The sequence below is a fragment of the Haliotis cracherodii genome, unplaced genomic scaffold (assembly GCF_022045235.1).
Source record: "Haliotis cracherodii isolate W230 unplaced genomic scaffold, xgHalCrac1.p SCAF_25, whole genome shotgun sequence".
NCBI classification, from domain to species: domain Eukaryota; kingdom Metazoa; phylum Mollusca; class Gastropoda; order Lepetellida; family Haliotidae; genus Haliotis; species Haliotis cracherodii.
In genome coordinates, this window is record NW_027266281.1 from 8,553,085 (window position 1) to 8,573,391 (window position 20,307).

Below are 20,307 nucleotides of genomic sequence, written 5' to 3' on the forward strand. Positions count from 1 at the left end.
AAAAAGTTCCACATTGTCTCCCAGGTGGGTATGTCAATCACCTGAGTATGTTCAGGTCTCGATGTAGCGACCTCTGTCTGTGGCGTAAAACAACACTCAATCGGTCTCTCTTAAACAATTCACCACATTTTGAAATGTTCTTAAATATTGAAATCACAACAAAATATCTGAACTCTCTGAGTTATGAACGTAACTTGCAGGTGCTCGAGGAACGAAGAGGGGTGCTACGCCTTCGACTCAATCACGCGGAGCTACAGGTAATTCAATATAAACTGCTAGCCACAAAATGTAAACATCAGTGTTTGATGGTGGCTATAATTTAAACAAAAGGAAATGGTTATTCTATTGTTAGGTATTTAATACGGGGATCCTGTTTGTGGTTTCGACCTTAAGTTTGCCGTGTTTCAGCCTAATAACGTTTTGATCAGGTTTGTAATTATTTTTGTCAAATCAAATTAAGTGTAAACATAACGTAAAGATGCTACTTGAAGATCAATTAATACAAAAAATATCATTCTGATTTTATTCTTCCTTTAAAGCTACACCCTATGGAATCGGTAAAGTAGAAATGAAACAGTTCCGAGGCTTACTTCAATAACCTCCCAAAAATGTAACACAAAACTCCCTTAATAGAAAGAAAATAATTGTACTGGTTACGAATTTCTTAAAGAGTTAAGAAGAAGGCATAAGCCACGCCCATACTGATATCCTCGGACAATCTTCCATGCCTTTACCATAGCGTGCAACTTGAATAGTTCGATTTTGATGCTTTCTCCACCAACTGTTTGTAAAAATATTTTTGTGTGATCACAGAGTCCAGACAAAAGATGTTTATTTTGCTTTGACATGGTCTATATGTGCATTTTGTATTAACTGGAATATTTGACAAACAAAATGTATCAATAGAGCCCAAGTAAGATCACCGAAAATGTAGTAGAATTATCACATTGTAACATTGTAAATGACTAAAAAGTAAATACTGGCAGTTTAAAATCCTTTAGAAGAAGTTAACAAATGAATACGTTAGATCTGGTCAACATCAAATATTCCATCATGTTTATTTCAACAAAATTGCTTTATTTTTTATAAGTAGACATGTTATATGTATTCAAAAATAATATTTAAATCTTTTTTTAATTACTAGTTACATAAGACGTGAAGCTAGACCACAGTTAATGTTGGACACTTCAGCTGGATGATTCTATTGACAGGGCTTTCTTCCATATCATCACTAAATCTGAAAAATGAAATCTTCAGTACCGTTTAGATGACAATCAGAAAATAAACTGATCCAAAATGCTGGGGAGAGAATGTATGTTTTGTTAATAAGTGAATGAGTATGGTTTTACGTGGGTTGCAATATTCCAGAAATATCATGGCGGGGGACACCAGAAATGGGCTTCAAACATTGTACCCATGTCGGGAATCGAACCTTGGTCTTCGGCGTGACGAGCGAAAGCTTTAACCACAAGGCTACCCGACCGCCCCTTTTTGCTAACGAAAAGTCAAACCATTTGTGAAATACAACATCCATGTATGTAAGACTGGTATCTAGTCGGAATTGTACAATCAACTCTGCTTAATGCAGAGAATTACGTTTGATGTAGAAAGGTTTTTATCGCTACACTATTATTATTGAGAAACAGCCACAACATTTAAATTAGTTAAAAACACATTACAGAAATAAGGAATTTACTGTGTTTCACTATTGATGAAATTTTCAAATTGATAAATGGATGAAATATGATCTGTAATTAGTTTTAGTTCTTTCTTGTTAATGTTTGGTGTTGTGTTTACATGAATGATGGTCATGATTTTACAGGGTTTTACACATATGACCAAAAGGCACTGAATCTTGGTGAATGAAAGACTAATTCAGTCATTGTAAAGTAACCTAAATAATAAACGCAACAAAAAGATAGTGAAGATGATAGATGCATACAGAAACACATCTCCCTTCACATACAATATTTTTCTAACGGAATTATAACAAAGAAATTGTACAGGTTCAGTCTGAGATTCTGTAACAAGTTTTATATGTGTGGATGGCCTTTTACAATGTATATATTTTGGGTTTCTTCTGATATATTTATTGAGGGCTGGATACAATCACTTATACATGGTTGGCTCATAAGTTATGTAGTGAAGCTGATGGGTTCATTACATCCTTCACATTTTTCAATAAAATATTAAATAGTTGGTTAAAGTCAGAGATACGTGTTTTTAAATGTTCAATATGTATTCTTATCTTGAATGTGAGATAAACGGGCACATGTACATGTATTTATTTAGTGAGTCGGTCTGGACCTAAGAATAGGTTCGATGTATCAATAAATTCAACATCACGGGGTTTGAGATAGTGTGGTTTGACTGTATATAAAAGTTCAAAAAGTGATCACATCACATCACATTACACAATTTTGGCGTTTTGTTCAATCTAGTTCAAACGATTTCCAACAAAGGTATAGGCAGTACAGGCATAATTGTGACTTTCTCAGTCGCCTATTGGTATATGCCCATTGCGAGTTGAGCAGGCCTCAGTTACGGCCCCAGTGTATGCGTGGCTAGGGTAGGAGGGATCCCCAGTGACCATGATCCACATAGATCACTGCCTGCATGTTTGGTGGATGCATGGTGACCTTGATTAATGCATGTGACTGCCTGTATGTGGTCTGTTGGCAGGGTAGATTCCTCATGACCTGGATATAAGCACGTGACTGCCTGTATGTGGTCTGTTGGCATGGTAGATTCCTGATGACCTGGATATAAGCATGTGACTGCCTGTGTGTGGTCTGTTGGCATGGTAGATTCCTCATGACCTGGATATAAGCATGTTACTGCCTGTATGTGGTCTGTTGGCAGGGTAGATACCTGATGACCTGGATATAAGCAAGTCACTGCCTGTATGTGGTTTGTTGGCAGGGTAGATCCCTCATGACCTGGATATAAGCATGTGACTGCCTGTGTGTGGTCTGTTGACAGGGTAGATTCCTCATGACCTGGATATAAGCATGTGACTGCCTGTATGTGGTCTATTAGCTGAGTAGATTAAGGCATGTAGGTTGCTGTGGTCCGGATAGATCCCTGATAAACATGCTTGACATCTGTCAATGAATTGGTGTTCAGACTTCTGTTCTGTAATATCACCCAGCTGTCGGCATACACCAGTGGGTGTTCTGGCTGAATTTGTGTCTACCGATACCCACGGCGTCAATCCTTCCAAATGTTGCTACAAATTAGAATAGCAACAGAAGGCATGATATAATTGTAGTACTTGTTGATTGAAAGATGAACTAAGTGGCTTCAATGTCAGGTCTCTATGGATTGATCTCTGACTGTGGCGTAAAACAACACTCAATCGCACACTCTAAAACAATTCACCACATCTTCAAATGTTCTTAAATATTGAAAACACACAACATGTCTGAACTTTCTGAGCTATTAACGTAAAAACTTGCAGGTGCTCGGGGAACAAGAAAGGGAGCCACGCCTTCGACTCGATCACGCGGAGCTGCAGGTAATACAACATAAAGTGCTGGGGGGAAAGAAAGTGTACACCGCGTTTGATGACGGCTAAACTTTGAACAGACAGGAACTGGTTATTTGACGGTGATGTATTTAATACGGGGATTCTAGCTCGTTTGCATCCTAAGTTGGCAGTGTTTAGGTGACTGTTGTCAGCATAATAACGTTTTGATAAGGTTTGCTATTTTGGGGTCAAATCCAATTTTCAAGTGTAAACAAACGTAGTACAAAATGTCATTCTTGGACTCGAACTCATGATCATAGTTTCCTGGCACGACTAAGGGTCGCAACTCTGCACGGGAATTTACGCAGTCTTAGACGACCGAGACACATTCTCCGCTATGCATATGTACATATGTGACATCTATTTTCCTAATATCAATAGTTTTCCCACTAATGGAGTACATTTAATGCCCTACATGAACGTCGGAAAGAGATGACATATATAATGTACATAAATATGTCTAATCAATTGTGTAAATATAGTTCCACTAGTGTTGCGTTTCACTTTAAGAACATTTGACACTTAAATTTCAACTTTGATGATCAGTTTTGCCAAGTTTCATCTTTTTAATGTGTCTCAAAGTATGTTTACAGTGTTTGGACAAATAAGGTTTCTCATATATCTATCCATGTTGACGTTTCTTTTTCGGTTAAGTATAGTTCCACTCTGAGCACACTGGTACTGCGAGCAATAAATCACAGCTCCGTGTTGAGAACTTCTTTACCGTCAAAAGCAATTCCCACGATACCTGTATCACAATATACTTAATGACTGCTTTTAAAGCTTTGTAGGGAAACGTCATCATTAACATTTTCAAATAATACTGCAACGCATTATAATAGCTGGGTTCTTTTCTTTTATAAAATATGTTCTGAGATGTAAAGCATTGTTGGAGCTTCATCAAGTAAGACTGTCACCACTGTGTGGATATTGACGTTGCCATAACAGACAAATAGTCGTGTGTATGCGGTACTTGACAGGCGGGTTCAATGTGCCTCAATATCCCAGTCATTGATATAAGGGTAAGGCTATTTTTCAGGGCATTATCTTCTGCAAATGATAATGCCCTGAAAAATAGCGTTGGCGTTATTATAGCAGAAACAATAATATCGGTTTTGAAACATTTACTGCAATCGACACGAATGTCACAGACTCACTTTTACAAATATGGAAACGTCATAGAACAAACCAGATGGTGTCATCTACCCCTATCCTATGACGTCACCTAACAACGGGCGTGATAATGGCCCGTCATCAAGCAATATGAGGGCATTATCATGTTACAGAGGCCCGCTGGTTCCTGATAACATGCAGGCGGTTTAATGATAATTCTGTCCATGTTAGCTATAATCCAAGGCAGCAGGGACTTCAGTTGTACGATTCGTCTTGTGTTTATCGTGTGTGCAGCTTTTTAGCAATTAGGGTTGTGTAAAATTTGGGAAGCATACATTACCCAGTGTTTAAGTTGGTTGTGAATTTGAATTGATAATGTAATTGAAGTAATCCGAACATTTACGTTTTTACAAAGATATGGATATTTGATTAATATAATCCAAGTTTTAATAAAAAGAAATTAATCAGGTGATAATTTAGTTACACATTTTGAAGATTACACATATACAGCTTTCCACTGAACGAGAGGCCGAACGTATGACCACGATCAATAATCAATGATGACACTTGTAATCGCCACAGATTCATGAACAACTTCTGAAATATATCCCGTCACGTTTATCGTGTCGGCCATTTTGACGTCCCGTCTTTTTTACGACGCCTTGTCACGGTGACCTCTAAAGAGACCGGTTAAGTTCAATCATAATAAATTGACGTCCAAAAAAAACTTTACCAGAGTTTGAAATCACTCTTGCTCAAAAACAACAAAACATACATGCATGAAGAAAAGTGTATTGACAAGATCAATATATCAACATAATCAACACTGAAAATGACAATCATACCGCGACCGAGAATGACGTCAGAGCCCCCCAAAGTTGGGTGTGGTACAAAACTCGAGCTTTCAGAATCATGGACAATAGGCAGAGTACATAAACAATCGCTCACGTTCAATAACAAGTCATTAGTAGCGTGTTTGACCACCAAATGCCTCAATACACGCAAAAACTCTTCGACGCACAGAAAAAGTCAGTCGTCTGATGAGGTCACGTGGGATTTGACGCCATTCTTCTTGGACGGCCAAGATCAGTTCTTGCCGGTTGGCTGGAGAGTGTGGTCGTTGTCGAACACGACGATCCATCAAGTCCCTCAGGTGTTCTATGGGGGACATGTCGGGTGAGCGTGCAGGCCGCGGCAGGACGTTGACGTTGTTGGCTGCGAGGAAGTTAGTGACAATTCTGGCTGTATGGGCTCTAGCAGTGTCATGCTGATAAATGACACCACGTGGCTGCTGTTGAAGAAATGGTAGGACAACTGGACGAAGAATGTTATCCATGTAACGCTGAGATTCCGCCAACGATGACCAGCGGTGTCCTCTCCTGCCCACAGATCCCTCCCCACACCATGACACTCCCTCAACCATATGGTACGACCTCCTGCGCGCAACACGTTGCCGTTCGTTCACCCCTTCGGCGGTAAACACGTTTTCTTTCATCAGCCCTAAACATACACAATCGACTTTCGTCAGTGAAGACAACCCTCTGCCAGTCACGTCGTTGCCAACGTCGTACAGTCCGGGCCCATCTCAATCGCAGACGACGATGTTGCGCTGTCAATAGTTGTCCTCTGTATGGTCTAAAAGCCCTGATTCCATGAGCCCCGAGTCTCCTGGCCACTGTCTGTTGACTAACCCTGTGACCTGAGGCATTTGTCGCCGATGACGTCACTGTCAGGAAGCGATTTCGGAGGTGGAAGATACGCAAGTACCGGTCATCATGGGGCGTGGTCACCCTGGGTCTGCCTGCTCTTGGCCTGTCAGCGGTCCGCCCTGTCTGTCTGTAACGTTGCATCAAGTTGGTAACGGCAACACGGGAGCAACCGAAGGTTCGTGCAATATGAGCGTGGGTGGCTCCCATCTGTACCATACCCAAGGCTCGTTCACGTTGTTCGACTGTGAGTCGTGGCATTTCTTTTGTGTTTTTTTTATAACTGCGGGTGTCTGACTTGACGTTGCACTCGTTTTATACCCTTACCCGCACGTGCATTTGCAGTTGTCCGTGGTGCACGTGTTTTTCACCTTTTCGCATGTTAACTCGCAAACATGTAACAGACGATTAACATTTTCTGCATACACTATTGTTGTATTTAGGTTATGTGTTTTAGATAGACTTCATCTAAAAAAAATTATACTTTGTCTGAAATTTATATTTTCAGTTGGAAAAGTTTCTTTTGGGCGTCAGTTTATTTATTGGATCTTTTTGTTTTAATAACGACTTTGAATTTAAACATACATGCATCATAGCATAGGCCGATGTTATCACACTTAATTTCATTTTACAAAATGATTAATTCTTATCCCTGCTCCTGTTTTTAGTTATGGTGACAATGTCAAAGTGTGTTGTTCTCTTGAAGGAACTGGCGACATTGACCAGTTGTGTAAGTGGAACAGTCTCTGCCACGTGACCGACTCTGTTTGTTTGAATGGCTACTGTAAGTACACTCCGGGCTTCAGCTTCGACAGACGTATTCACGCATGCGTCAGAAGTAAGTTGTCTTTCGTCACATTTAACAGACAGTCTAAGTATCCTGACATTTGGTTTGAAACTGTTTAATATCTTACTTTTCTTTATTGATATTCTATAATACAATCATGTACATCCTAATCGCTATGTTTAGCTTGAGGAATTTCTCACAATTCGATAAGGTTTGATAATGTTCCATTAACAAGATAAACTAATCAATTATTAAAATAATAATTACTGTTGTATTTTCTTTTTTATAGTTTATTTCATTATTCAGACAGAACAAAACTAATCCGCCCATTTGAACCGATTCATCTGATTATTATACCCCACGTTTACTGTAAATCAATTGTAAAATGTTGAAGTTATGATAGGTCCGACTCACAAGTTGATAAATTAGCCCCCAGACTGTTTCATACTAAAGTGTAGAAGTTACGACTGGCCCTGTTCGAGTGAAAGAATATCAGCTCCCTAGCTGTCGTAAATCTAGGTTCAAGTGTAGAAGTTACGACTGGCCCTGATCGCGTGGGAGAATATCAGCTCCCTAGCTGTCGTAAATCTACGTTCAAGTGTAGAAGTTACGACTGGCCCCGGTTAAGTGAAAGTATATCAGCCCCAGGGATGTCGTAAATCTACGTTCAAGTGTAGAAGTTACGACTGGCCCCGCTTACGTGAAAGTATATCAGCCCCAGGGATGTCGTAAATCTACGTTCAAGTGTAGAAGTTACGACTGGCCCTGATCGCGTGGGAGAATATCAGCTCCCTAGCTGTCGTAAATCTGTGTTCACGTGTAGAAGTTACGACTGGCCCCGCTTACGTGAAAGTATATCAGCCCCAGGGATGTCGTAAATCTACGTTCAAGTGTAGAAGTTACGACTGGCCCTGATCGCGTGGGAGAATATCAGCTCCCTAGCTGTCGTAAATCTGTGTTCACGTGTAGAAGTTACGACTGGCCCCGCTTACGTGAAAGTATATTAGCTCCACGGCTGTCGTAAATCTACGTTCTAATGTAATAGTTACGACTGGCCCTGCTTGCGTGAAAGTATATCAGCTCCAAGGCTGTCGTAAATCTACGTTCAAGTGTAAAAGTTAGAACAAGACCAGTTGCGCGAAGATTTATTATCCCAGCGAGCGCTACAAATCAAATAGTATCACAAAAATTTAAATGACGTTGTCTCCCAACGTATATATACTTAAAGTATTTCCGTGCAAGAAAGTCAGGTCGTTACCTTGTCCAAGTAGGCAGCACAGCGTTATAAAACCTCGGTCCTTGATAAGAATGCTTAGAATCTATTGTTTTAGTAGGTCTTTCCTCCTCGAAATAAGGCTGGCGATGGGTGGAGACAGATCTCATGAAATCATCTCTGTACAGAATAGTATCATTTGAAAAAGATATATTTTAATTTTGTTTCACTAAGATTCTTTAGAAAATTGATATCGTTCAATGTACAGGTACTTCAATTGTATTAGCAATTATACACGGAGAAAACAGTGTTGTTGACATATATTGGTGGTATTCTATTCCTGGAGTATTGGTGTCTACTGTTTGTGTTCCAGGGTGCCGACAATACGGTTCGGCCGTTTTAATGTACAAGCAATTTCGAATTAAAGGCCACAACAACAAAAAATTGAAGGCACGTTCTCCTGAACAGTGTGGGCACATGTGTGCTTCAGAAACATCTTTCCGGTGTCTGAGCTTTGATTTCAAACCCAACTTTTGCTATTTATCTACCTCTGGGTATCTCGACGTCGACAAAAGCTATCAGGAAAGAAATCAAATAGATTGGGTGTTCGGAACCAGAAATTGTGCATAATACATGTAGCTGTGTCTGCGAAGTTGCTGACTCTACGTCGACGAATGGATTGAGAAACAGAAACCAGAACACTACTTTCTCCATTTATACTATCAGTTGCTTGAGATAATTTTGCACATGCGTCTTTATGATTGGTTTGATATTTTTAGTCTCTAAAAATAGCAAGCAAATCACATGCAAGCATGACTCTAAAAATAACAAGCCAATCTTATACACGCATTTCTCTAAAAATAGCAAGCCAATCACATACAAGCGTGTCTCTAAAAATAGCAAGCCAATCATATACACGCATGTCTCTAAACGTAGTAAGCTAACCACATTCAAGCATGTCTCTAAAAATAGCAAGCCAATCATATACACGCATGTCTCTAAAAATAGCAAACCAATCATATACACGCATTTCTCTAAAAATAGCAAGCCAATAATGTACACGCATGTCTCTAAAAATAGCAAGCCAATCATATGCACGCATTTCTCTAAAAATAGCAAGCCAATAATGTACACGCATGTCTCTAAAAATAGCAAGCCAATCATAGCACGCATTTCTCTAAAAATAGCAAGCCAATAATGTACACGCATGTCTCTAAAAATAGCAAACCAATCATATACACGCATTTCTCTAAAAATAGCAAGCCAATAATGTACACGCATGTCTCTAAAAATAGCAAGCCAATCATATGCACGCATTTCTCTAAAAATAGCAAGCCAATAATGTACACGCATGTCTCTAAAAATAGCAAGCCAATCATATGCACGCATTTCTCTAAAAATAGCAAGCCAATAATGTACACGCATGTCTCTAAAAATAGCAAACCAATCATATACACGCATTTCTCTAAAAATAGCAAGCCAATAATGTACACGCATGTCTCTAAAAATAGCAAGCCAATCATATGCACGCATTTCTCTAAAAATAGCAAGCCAATAATGTACACGCATGTCTCTAAAAATAGCAAGCCAATCATATGCACGCATTTCTCTAAAAATAGCAAGCCAATAATGTACACGCATGTCTCTAAAAATAGCAAACCAATCATATACACGCATTTCTCTAAAAATAGCAAGCCAATAATGTACACGCATGTCTCTAAAAATAACAAGCCAATCATATGCACGCATTTCTCTTAAAATAGCAATCCAATCATATACACGCATGTCTCTAAAAATAGCAAGCCAATCATATACACGCATTTCTCTTAAAATAGCAATCCTATCATATATACGCATGTCTCTGAAAATAGCTATTTTTCTCATTATTATTTGAAGAGAACTAGAAAGGAAGATGAGGTAGAACACTTGTCCAGGGCACATGTATATATAGAGAATCTCACCCGAGTGTTTTTTTATATCAAATATATCAACACGAGTTGATAAAAGTGGAAAAATTCCGAGGCTTGCCGAGGATTTTTGCCACTTTTATCAACGAGTGTTGATATATTTGATATCAAAAGACACTCGGGTGAGATTTTATTTATCATCCAACATCATTCTATCAACTTTTTTTTAATTTGTAGACAGTAATTAGCAGTGTCTTCAGTGTAAAAAGTACTGCAAACAGCTTCAGTAGCAGAGCCATTAGTGATGTCATTTGATTGTGACGTCATGGCAAACATTGATGTCACAATGGTCTGCAAAGCATTGTGATGTAATTTCATTGCAGCGATATCTACAGTGTAGATATCGCTTGATCTCATCCAAGCGATATCTCCTGTGGGAGCCAGTTTTGGATGATAAATCACAATACAGCGGAGAAACAGCGAATATTCCAATATGTGGGACCCTAACTTAAATGAGTAACGTAATTGTTCTGCCCATGGACAAGGGACCCGAACGTAGATAGAAAATCTGTATATCTCTAAGTAGACAAAAGCAGACGCTGTTTGCGCAGTCGAGGGACAATGGAACAGTGCCAGTCGCCAAACCCTTTTGCAGAGCTGAATACAGACAGCAAAAATATTATTAAGAAGATAAAGCAAGGACTCCTAAAGCTCGGTGTCCACGTTAAACTGCGGCATGATATCTCAGTGGGCTACCACTATAAAATCGTACCAATACAACGAGCCACACCCACTTCATCCATATGGAGCTCTACACGTGAATTGAAGATTGATACAGATTATAATAATAGATATTTGCATTGAAATGTACATTTAGTGGTTAGCTGTTTTCTAGGTGTATATTATTTTAAACTGGCAGTAGTAATATTGTGTTTATTTCATTTTATCGTGTCACCCCCTTGTTTATGTTACTGACTTTTTTCCCCAGCTTGTGTACATAATTGGCTTCTCCACTCGACTGTAACCACACTCCAATCAGATCTGAAATGCTTTGAAAACTTTGCTTCAGCACAAAAGTATTCTTAAGAAGACCATACATAAATATTTCCCCTTTATTCAACTGCTCCGGCAGCCGAATGGTACGACGGTACCAACAAAGTTTCATTTATGTGTTGGCTGTAACGTTGTATATTCCTTGTCTGTATTAATAGCAATGCATCTAAGTAACTACTGTACCCATTGTACGTATTGTATCCGTGTGGACACTGTGTCCAACTCGACAGTGGTGTCTGAAGATATGAAACGAAAAACGTGGTCCACGCACAATACGCTGTAGAATAGATCAAATTCAGTTGAAATTATGTCCAGTTTAAAAAAAGAAAATTGCTTTATGTATACTTGTTTTTACAATAGAGTTATATTGATTGATAGTCCACCGTACCTCATTCACAATTCCTAATCAGAACGTGGGACACGTCCTTCTTCACAGAAATGGCATGTATCATACATGAGGCAGTTTGGCGGGGTAAAGGTTAAAACAGGGAGTCTACATATGTTTTATATATTACCTCAGTCCAGTAAGTGGAGGCTTGAGCCTCGGACAGGGGCTAGGCAGGTCGATCCTCTTTTGCCTCCGAGAGGCTAACTGGAGACAATGATCCCGGATATGATGTAGCAGCCTACGATCAGAGAATAAACGTTGTGGACCCACAGTCGGACTTGTGTTGTCAAATGAAGAAGTATCCGGTAGAGCACCAACGTCTACCTGAGATAATGGTTGGATGGTTGTTTAACGCCGCACTCAGCAATATTCCAGCTATATGACGGCGGTCTGTAAATATTCGAGTCTGGACCAGACAATCCAGTGATTGACATCATGAGCATCGATCCACGCAATTGTGATAGATGACATGCTTCAACCAAGTCAGCGAGCCGATCCCGTTAGTCGCCTCTAACGACAAGCATGGGTTGCTGAAGAGCTGTTCTACCCCGGATCTTCACGGGCCACCTGAGATAAAAGCACGCATACGTGGTGTGTTACGTGTCGATTCCCAAATTGAAACAATATGTTAACCTAGAAATCTGTACGGAAGAGAACCTAGTCTGAAACCAACAACCAACATGTGGTATACAATCAGCAAATGTATTACAAACTTCACTGAGTTGACAAATCAGCACAAATTACAATGACAGTAAACAATAGAGTGGTAGTACAATGTTCAATAGCAGTATATAATGTGATGGCAGTGGTCAGAATCAAATACAAAAATACAGTGGTGACAGCTACAGTCATTGATGATTATGTATATTCACCTAGCGACGACTGCGGTCAAGCTTCCTATATGGGCTAGGCTCCAATGATGATGAGTGAGCTGGTTCCAAAGCGATGGAGAGCTTTCCAGACAATGCCATAAAGCTTTATATAAGATGGCTACGCGATAAATTGCAAAGAACAAGAAAAAAGGAAGCGTGGTTTATTTCACGATAAAACATTGTTCTATCATGACGTCAGATTCGAATATGCGAGCGCAACTCGATTATGTCATAAATTGGCCAACGTTATTTTTTAGAGAGAAGTGTTTAGAAAGTTGCTACCCAAAGATGTAGCTGGGGTACGCAGATAAACGCAGTGGCCAAATTATCGCATCCAATAGTGGTAGGGAAATGATATTAGTATTAGGAGAACCACGGACGTGTATATGGTTATTTTGGTCCGTGGGAGAACATAATCTACGTGAGAATATGCGGGAAATATCCAACTGAACCCTACTGTTTGTAAAATGGACTTGTCCGACATTTCCGATGTCGGAATCTATTTAGGGAGTCATCATTATTAAAAGGGCCGTGTGTATACCTGTATATGTGTGTATATCTGTCTGTGAATGTGTGTATGAACGTGTACGTGTCTATACTGCCGTGTGTATGTTACAGGAAACAATCTGTCTGTGAGTGTGTGTATACGCGTGTTTCTGTCTGTGTGTATAGTGCCGTGTGTTTACCTGTACATGTGTGTTTATCTGTCTGTGAGTGTGTATGCACCTGTATCTGTATGTATAGTGCCGCGTGTATACCTGTATATGTGTCTTTATATGTCTGTGAGTGTGTGTATACGCGTGTATCTGTATGTGTAGTGCCGTGTGTATACTTGTATATCGGTGTTTATCTGTCTGTGAGTGTGTTTATGCGCGTGTACTTGTATATACTGCCGTGTGTATACCTGTATATGTGTGTTTATCTGTCTGTGAGTGTGTGTATGCGCGTGTATCTGTATGTGTGTATAGTACCGTGTGAATACCTGTATATGTGTGTTTTATCTGTCTGTGAGTGTGTGTATACGCGAGTATCTGTATGTGTGTATAGTGCCGTGTGTATACCTGTACATGTGTGTTTATCTGTTTGTTAGTGTGTGTATGCGCGTGTATCTGTCTGTGTGTATAGTGCCGCTTGTATACCTGTATATGTGTATTTATCTGTCTGTGAGTGTGTGTATGAGCGTGTATCTGTGTGTATACTGTCGTGTGTATACCTGTATATGTGTGTTTATCTGTCTGTGAGCATGTGTATGCACGTGTATCTGTGTGTATACTGTCGTGTGTATACCTATATATATGTGTTTATCTGTCTGTGAGTGTGTATGCGCGTGTATCTGTATGTGTGCATGTGTGTGAGCGTGTGCGTGCGTGCGTGCGCGTGTGTGTGTGTTCGTGTGTGTGTGTGTTCGCGCGTTTGTGTGTGTGTTCGTGTGTGTGTGTGTGTGTGTGAGCATGTGTGCGTGAGCATGTGTATGCACGTGTATCTGTGTGTATACTGTCGTGTGTATACCTATATATATATGTGTTTATCTGTCTGTGAGTGTGTATGCGCGTGTATCTGTATGTGTGCATGTGTGTGAGCGTGTGCGTGCGTGCGTGCGTGCGTGTGTGTGTGTGTGTGTGTGTGTGTGTGTGTGTGTGTGTGTGTGTGTGTGTGTGTGTGTGTGTGTGTGTGTGTGTGTTTTTGTGTGTGTTTGTGTGTGCATGACGAGTTCGATTCTGAGGAAAAGGTACACCTAACCCAGAATAACTTTCTTTCAGATGAGGAATATTTGTTTATGGTTGGTGTTAATATGGATAAACTGTCTCATAAGAAATGCATCCAGGAAGAAACACGATCGGACAATTAATTACAGTTTTAAGGAAATGCACACATGCAACAATAACCTAAACTACTCATGATATCAACCACTGGGTTGCCTTGTCCAGACGCGATTAAGGCGTAGAACACAGACAATATAGCAATACACATTACTAATACTAAATCATATCACACCTGCTTGACAAAAACAGATGTTTAAATACGAGCAGATATTTAACTTCGAAAAGTGTCCACGTGCAGGTCTGCTGATCTAGGGACTATCTGAGATATGCACAACACAATGATTCATATATACTTAAATGCACCTGTTACCAACATACAATACCCCAGCTAGAACATGAAGTGAAGATAGTTGGGAACTACTGCAGTGACATGTCGCTATTTATAAACCTGACTGCATATTTATGGAATTTCCAGTCCACTTTCGATTTAACGTTTACAAATAGCCTCGCGTAGCAATGGCAGGGACGTGTTGCAAAGAAGGTTTGTGTATCTCTCTCTCTCTCTCTCTCTCTCTCTCTCTCTCTCTCTCTCTCTCTCTCTCTCTCTCTCTCTCTCCATTTCATTATTTTGAAGTCTGCGAATTAAATGTTGCAGATTTCTGATCATGTATACTGCCAACGCATTATCGTGTCCTATATCACATGTTCGCAATGTTCAGAGAGTGCTGCTGTTGAGCTCAGCATGTTTACAGTGAGTCATGTGCAGTGACAACAGAAAACAGAACGGTTGTCGGGCCACTGTAAAATTTAGTTAATTGGGCACATTGTGGTTCTGTGACAACGTAGAAACATAAACAGGGGTATGTGATCTTATGAAAATGGACACGCTTGAGGAACGAAATGACACGAAGGGCTAAGGGTTAACTCTTAGCTTCTTACAATTCCTAATGTCAACGTTTCTTTCAATGTAGCCATATTACATTAAGAGTTGCGGGTTAACACTTGTTACAATTCCTCATGTAAACAGTACTCTTAATGTAACACAATTATTTTTAGGGTTGCGGGTTAACCCTCGTTACAATTCCTAATGTAAACATTTCTCTTGTGTAACCGAATTACATTTAGGGTTGCGGGTTAACAGTTGTTACAATTCTTAATGTAAACATTTCTCTTATGTAACCGAATTACATTAAGGGTTGCGGGTTAACACTTGTTACAATTCCTCATGTAAACAGTACTCTTAATATAACAAAATTATTTTAAGGGTTGCGGGTTAACCCTCGTTACAATTCCTAATGTAAACATTTCTCTTGTGTAACCGAATTACATTAAGGGTTGCGGGTTAACCCTCATTACAATTCCTAATGTAAACATTTCTCTTATGTAACCGAATTACATTAAGGGTTGCGGGTTAACACTTGTTACAATTCCTCATGTAAACAGTACTCTTAATATAACAAAATTATTTTAAGGGTTGCGGGTTAACACTTGTTACAATTCCTCATGTAAACAGTACTCTTAATATAACAAAATTATTTTAAGGGTTGCGGGTTAACCCTCGTTACAATTCCTAATGTAAACATTTCTCTTGTGTAACCGAATTACATTAAGGGTTGCGGGTTAACCCTCATTACAATTCCTAATGTAAACATTTCTCTTATGTAACCGAATTACATTAAGGGTTGCGGGTTAACACTTGTTACAATTCCTAATGTAAACATTTCTCTTGTGTAACCGAATTACATTAAGGGTTGCGGGTTAACCCTCATTACAATTCCTAATGTAAACATTACTCTTATGTAACCGAATTACATTTCTATAAGCAGGTTTTGTAAAAGGGTTTATGACTCTGATCCTTTTAAACGATTTACATCAAACTTACTGTAGTACAAAGGTTAATATGCAAGGTAACCTCATTTCCGTTACTATCCTAACACCATACAGAAAGAACGGTTGATGAAATGTAGTTATTTTCCGATTTTGTTCAATATGTATATGTGTTTTGGAAACCCTACCACAATGCCCACACCCATGAACCTATAACTGCTTCGGCGCATGCGACTTTCGGGGGAGTCATTTTGGAGGAGACCAGACCAAGTCGTACATAGTGGTGATCAGTTGTTAGAATGATCCATTAACAGAGTTTTATGCATAACATAATGGACATTTTGAAGCAGTATCACGTATATGTTAGGCATACACCAGAACCATATCATATCAACAACAACAGGAAGTCAAATGCATTTTGTTTTTAAAAAACACCCCGTCAGTACCGTGTCAAGTAAAATATAAAGAAATTTTATTACAATATAAAGCATATATTTTGCGGATGAGAAGTCTATACTTTTTCTATAGCAGTTAGGGAAATAGTCTTAAATATGGTTAAGTATCTAAATTTCTTTAAATTGTTTGATAGGCATTACTTAGAAGTTGACTGATGACAAGATAGACACAATTTTTTTATGGATAACAACTTCTTTAATACTGTGAAAAGCGACGTTTCGGTATAGATCCCTATACCGTTGCCAAGCAAGACTGAATGGGGGACATAGTGCAGAATATATATAGTAGGTTGGAGGATTAACAGTAGAGGATTAACAGAAACAACAATAGTATACATGAGTCGGATAACCTTGGTAGGTGTGACAACAAAGGGATGGTGCTGTCACAACACGATGGACAGAAAACAAATTTCGACCAATCAGAGGACTCTGTTCCTTTGCTATTGTAATAAAATGTGCTTTGTGTGCCAAATTTACATAAAAATATCTTTGAACAACATCTAACATCTAATTTTTGGGCAATCAGTTGCATCGGTTACATTGTCAAAATTTCAGTTGAGTCCTTAAATACATTGTTCCTAAATTCCAACTTTGAAGAAAATCTCTAAATATCAATCAGTCAGCTCTGCAGATGCTACTTTCTGTAGTAACGTAAATAAAGACAAATTGTATAGTGTCCTAAGATACAACTGTGTATCAAGACTGAAAATCGTCAAAATGGCATGTTGGTAATGCCAACTTAAAGAAAACCTGTAAATAACGACCAGGTTGTCGGCATTGAGAAGTTGTTGAGAAGAATATGGAAGGTGCAGTGCACTTGCACATGTTCCAGAAACTGATTGGGAAAGATTCTTGCAACCTTTTGTGACTATTGATGAAACCTGGGTTCACCGCTTCTAATACAGAAAGTTAGACATCGTCACGGCTAGAATCCCCGAATGTAGCTTTGAACTCCTTTTGCACCCACCTCAGTCTCTTCATCTCCCCAAGCCTGACAAGGGTTCAGCTGGAACCCATTCGACTCGTACGATGACGTCCCAGTGGACGCTGGAATACAATCCCTCCAACATCATTGGCAACACTGTATCAATATGGAAGGGCATTGTGTTGAAAAATAAATCAGTTTATTATCACGTCTTTCAATGTGAGGCTCAAAACTTATCAATCCCTCCTCATATGAATCATACTGCTGTGGTAGTAAAACTATAGTGCAGGTAGTGGTTTATCGAACATTTGGCCTCACTATGGTTCATTCTAAAATCCCTGATATAATACTGAGTGAGTATGTTTTTACGCTGCTTTTAGTAATATGCTTGTCAATATCAGGGAGGGGGACACCAGAAATGGGCTTCAGACATTGTACACATTGTACCCATGTGCGGAATCGAACCCGGGTCTTCGGCGAACACTTTAACAAGTAGGCTTCTCCACCAACCCCCGGATATAATAGGTCCTAAGTATATTGTATGATAACACGAAATCAAACTAGTCACCGAGCCTGTCCAACCGACCTTATAGGTCGCTGGGGTTGCTGAGAACCTAGTCGATTCCCAATTTCCAGGGGGTCTACTAATACATGAGCTGCAAATAGGATCGGGAAACTAAAACAAAATGGCAGCAATAAAAACTTTTTTTACTAAACTGATATCCGTCTGAAACCTTTAAAAGATACAAGAATTTGCACAAGGTTGTGTTGACAGTTGAATGGAACTAGTTACAGCACCACTCGCTAAGGTTTTCACTGAAACATCGTGTGAAAAACATTTGTATGAGCAATAAAGAAGTTTCAAAAGAAAAGGCAAATAAATACACAAACGACCATGGTGCATATCATGTGAGCAGCTTTGAGCTTTGGAACCTCAGGTAGAAAAATTTGAGCACCCTGTTTTGTCATGTGTTTGCGAGTTAACTGTCGGACCTAGCTACCTAGGACAATACCTCACATTCATTTTATTTATTTTTGTTACAGACATGGACCTGACTGCTGTAATGAAGGAACATCTGACATGCAGCATCTGTCAAGACAAATATAAGGACCCGAGAGGCCTCCCATGTCAACATGCATTCTGTTACGAATGTCTGAACACCCACATTATTGTCACTGTTAAAGAAAAAAAAAGCTTCAAATGCCCACTTTGCCGAAAATCAACACGACCAAAAAATCCAAGCAAAAGAAAAGAAAACTGGGCTAATCAATTCAAACACGATTTCAAGCTGACAAATATACTTGAGGGTTTGCAACCATATGGTAATCAGTTTTAATTTCTTTTTGTATTATTGTGTTAAAGATTTATTGGTGAATATTTCTTTTAATTTTCAATATGGCTGTACATAGTAATCCCTCTTTGGGAGTAATTTCCCCATTACACATATAGAAAATATTGTTTTCTATTCAGTAATTGTGATACTCCATTGCGTTGTTATTTGTTATATTGTGTGGAATGTACACAGCTCTTATACATTGTTCTATTTTTGTTATATTTATATTGGACAATAGTCTATGCATGTATATCCTTTTGCAGTGCCAGGTATGGAAGTCAAGTGTCACATTGCATATTTTTACTTTATCTTCATAGTCCCTGATGCCACTTCAGGGAGTGGGACAGTTGCTGGGACATCAACAGCAGCAGCAGCTTCAGCAGCAGCTTCAGTAGCATCACCCTCGGACATGCCAACTCCCAGGATGCCCAGACCCAAAATGCCACCTTTACCCCAACTGAGGCAGGAACCACGGCAAGTGCCAGTTGGAACAATTCAGAATAATGCCCATACCGAACGTAACGAACAGAGTCAACATCATGATATCCAGAGTAGCTCCATACTGCACACAGATGATGCAAACTCCATGCAAGAAGCCAGTTGTGACAAGAGCAACCGTGCAATTTTGGGATCCGTTGAGACATGTATTCCCCTTGCTGCTGGGGATCAGGTTAGCTATGACCTCGAGGTTCTTGTTCAGGGCGAGAAGAGAATAATACTGACCCCTCATTCCGAGGCGAAGAAACTTCTTGCTATAACACTTAATCCAAAAATGGAAGAGGTCAGCAGATGTTCCCTTGACCTTGGTGCAACATCTAGTCGCATATGCAAGATCGACAACAATGCCGTGGCCTTAACAACGTCAGATCCAAATACAATTGCATTCTATAGAATGGAGGGTGAGCTTCTCTTTCAAAATCGAATTAAAACGAAGAAAAGCTATGATGGAATTGCATGTTTGGAATATGGGCTATTTGTAGTGACAAATCGAACAGATGTTGACTTCATTCACTTTGATGGTAAAGTACTGGCCGAGCACAAAATCCCAATGCCCAACGTGTTGAGACCGGACAATTGTTATGTCTCTGTCACTCTAGTTGGGGACATGATCATGACTGATATTTCTAGTAATACTCTGTCATGTATTAAACGGAACGGTAAAATGTTTTGGCAGAAGAAGAAGAAGAAGAGGAAGGGTTATGAAAACCCAATGGGAACTGCTGTCGACTCCAGTGGTGCCATTTTCTTGGCTGAACATAACTTCGGAACAATTTTGCAGCTGGACAAATTGGGTTCAGTGGTTGGTAACGTTGTGGAGAAATCAGAGAGACTCAGAAAGCCGTCCGCCATTGCTTCAGACAACACAGGGTATATGTTTGTACTTTGTGACTATAATTTCGTTGCTGTTGTGAAGCTATCAGACTATAATTCGTAG

The 20,307-nt window shown here is 39.5% G+C and overlaps 1 protein-coding gene across 1 annotated transcript; it reads left to right on the forward strand.

Moving 5' to 3' along the window:
• The first annotated feature begins 14,847 nt into the window (after nt 1-14,847).
• Nucleotides 14,848-20,307, forward strand: LOC139472613 (uncharacterized). Its single transcript, XM_071255074.1, has 3 exons — nt 14,848-14,872; nt 18,583-18,861; nt 19,190-20,307. The coding sequence occupies exons 1-3, from the start codon at nt 14,848-14,850 to the stop codon at nt 20,305-20,307; spliced, it is 1,422 nt and encodes a 473-aa protein (XP_071111175.1).

Excerpts from the sequence above, each read along its gene's own strand:
- LOC139472613 (XM_071255074.1), top strand. The coding sequence starts at position 14,848 with ATGGCAGGGACGTGTTGCAAAGAAG. Across the intron at positions 14,873-18,582 it reads AGGGACGTGTTGCAAAGAAG|ACATGGACCTGACTGCTGTA; the intron begins GTTTGTGTATCT and ends TTTTTGTTACAG. Across the intron at positions 18,862-19,189 it reads TGAGGGTTTGCAACCATATG|TCCCTGATGCCACTTCAGGG; the intron begins GTAATCAGTTTT and ends TTATCTTCATAG.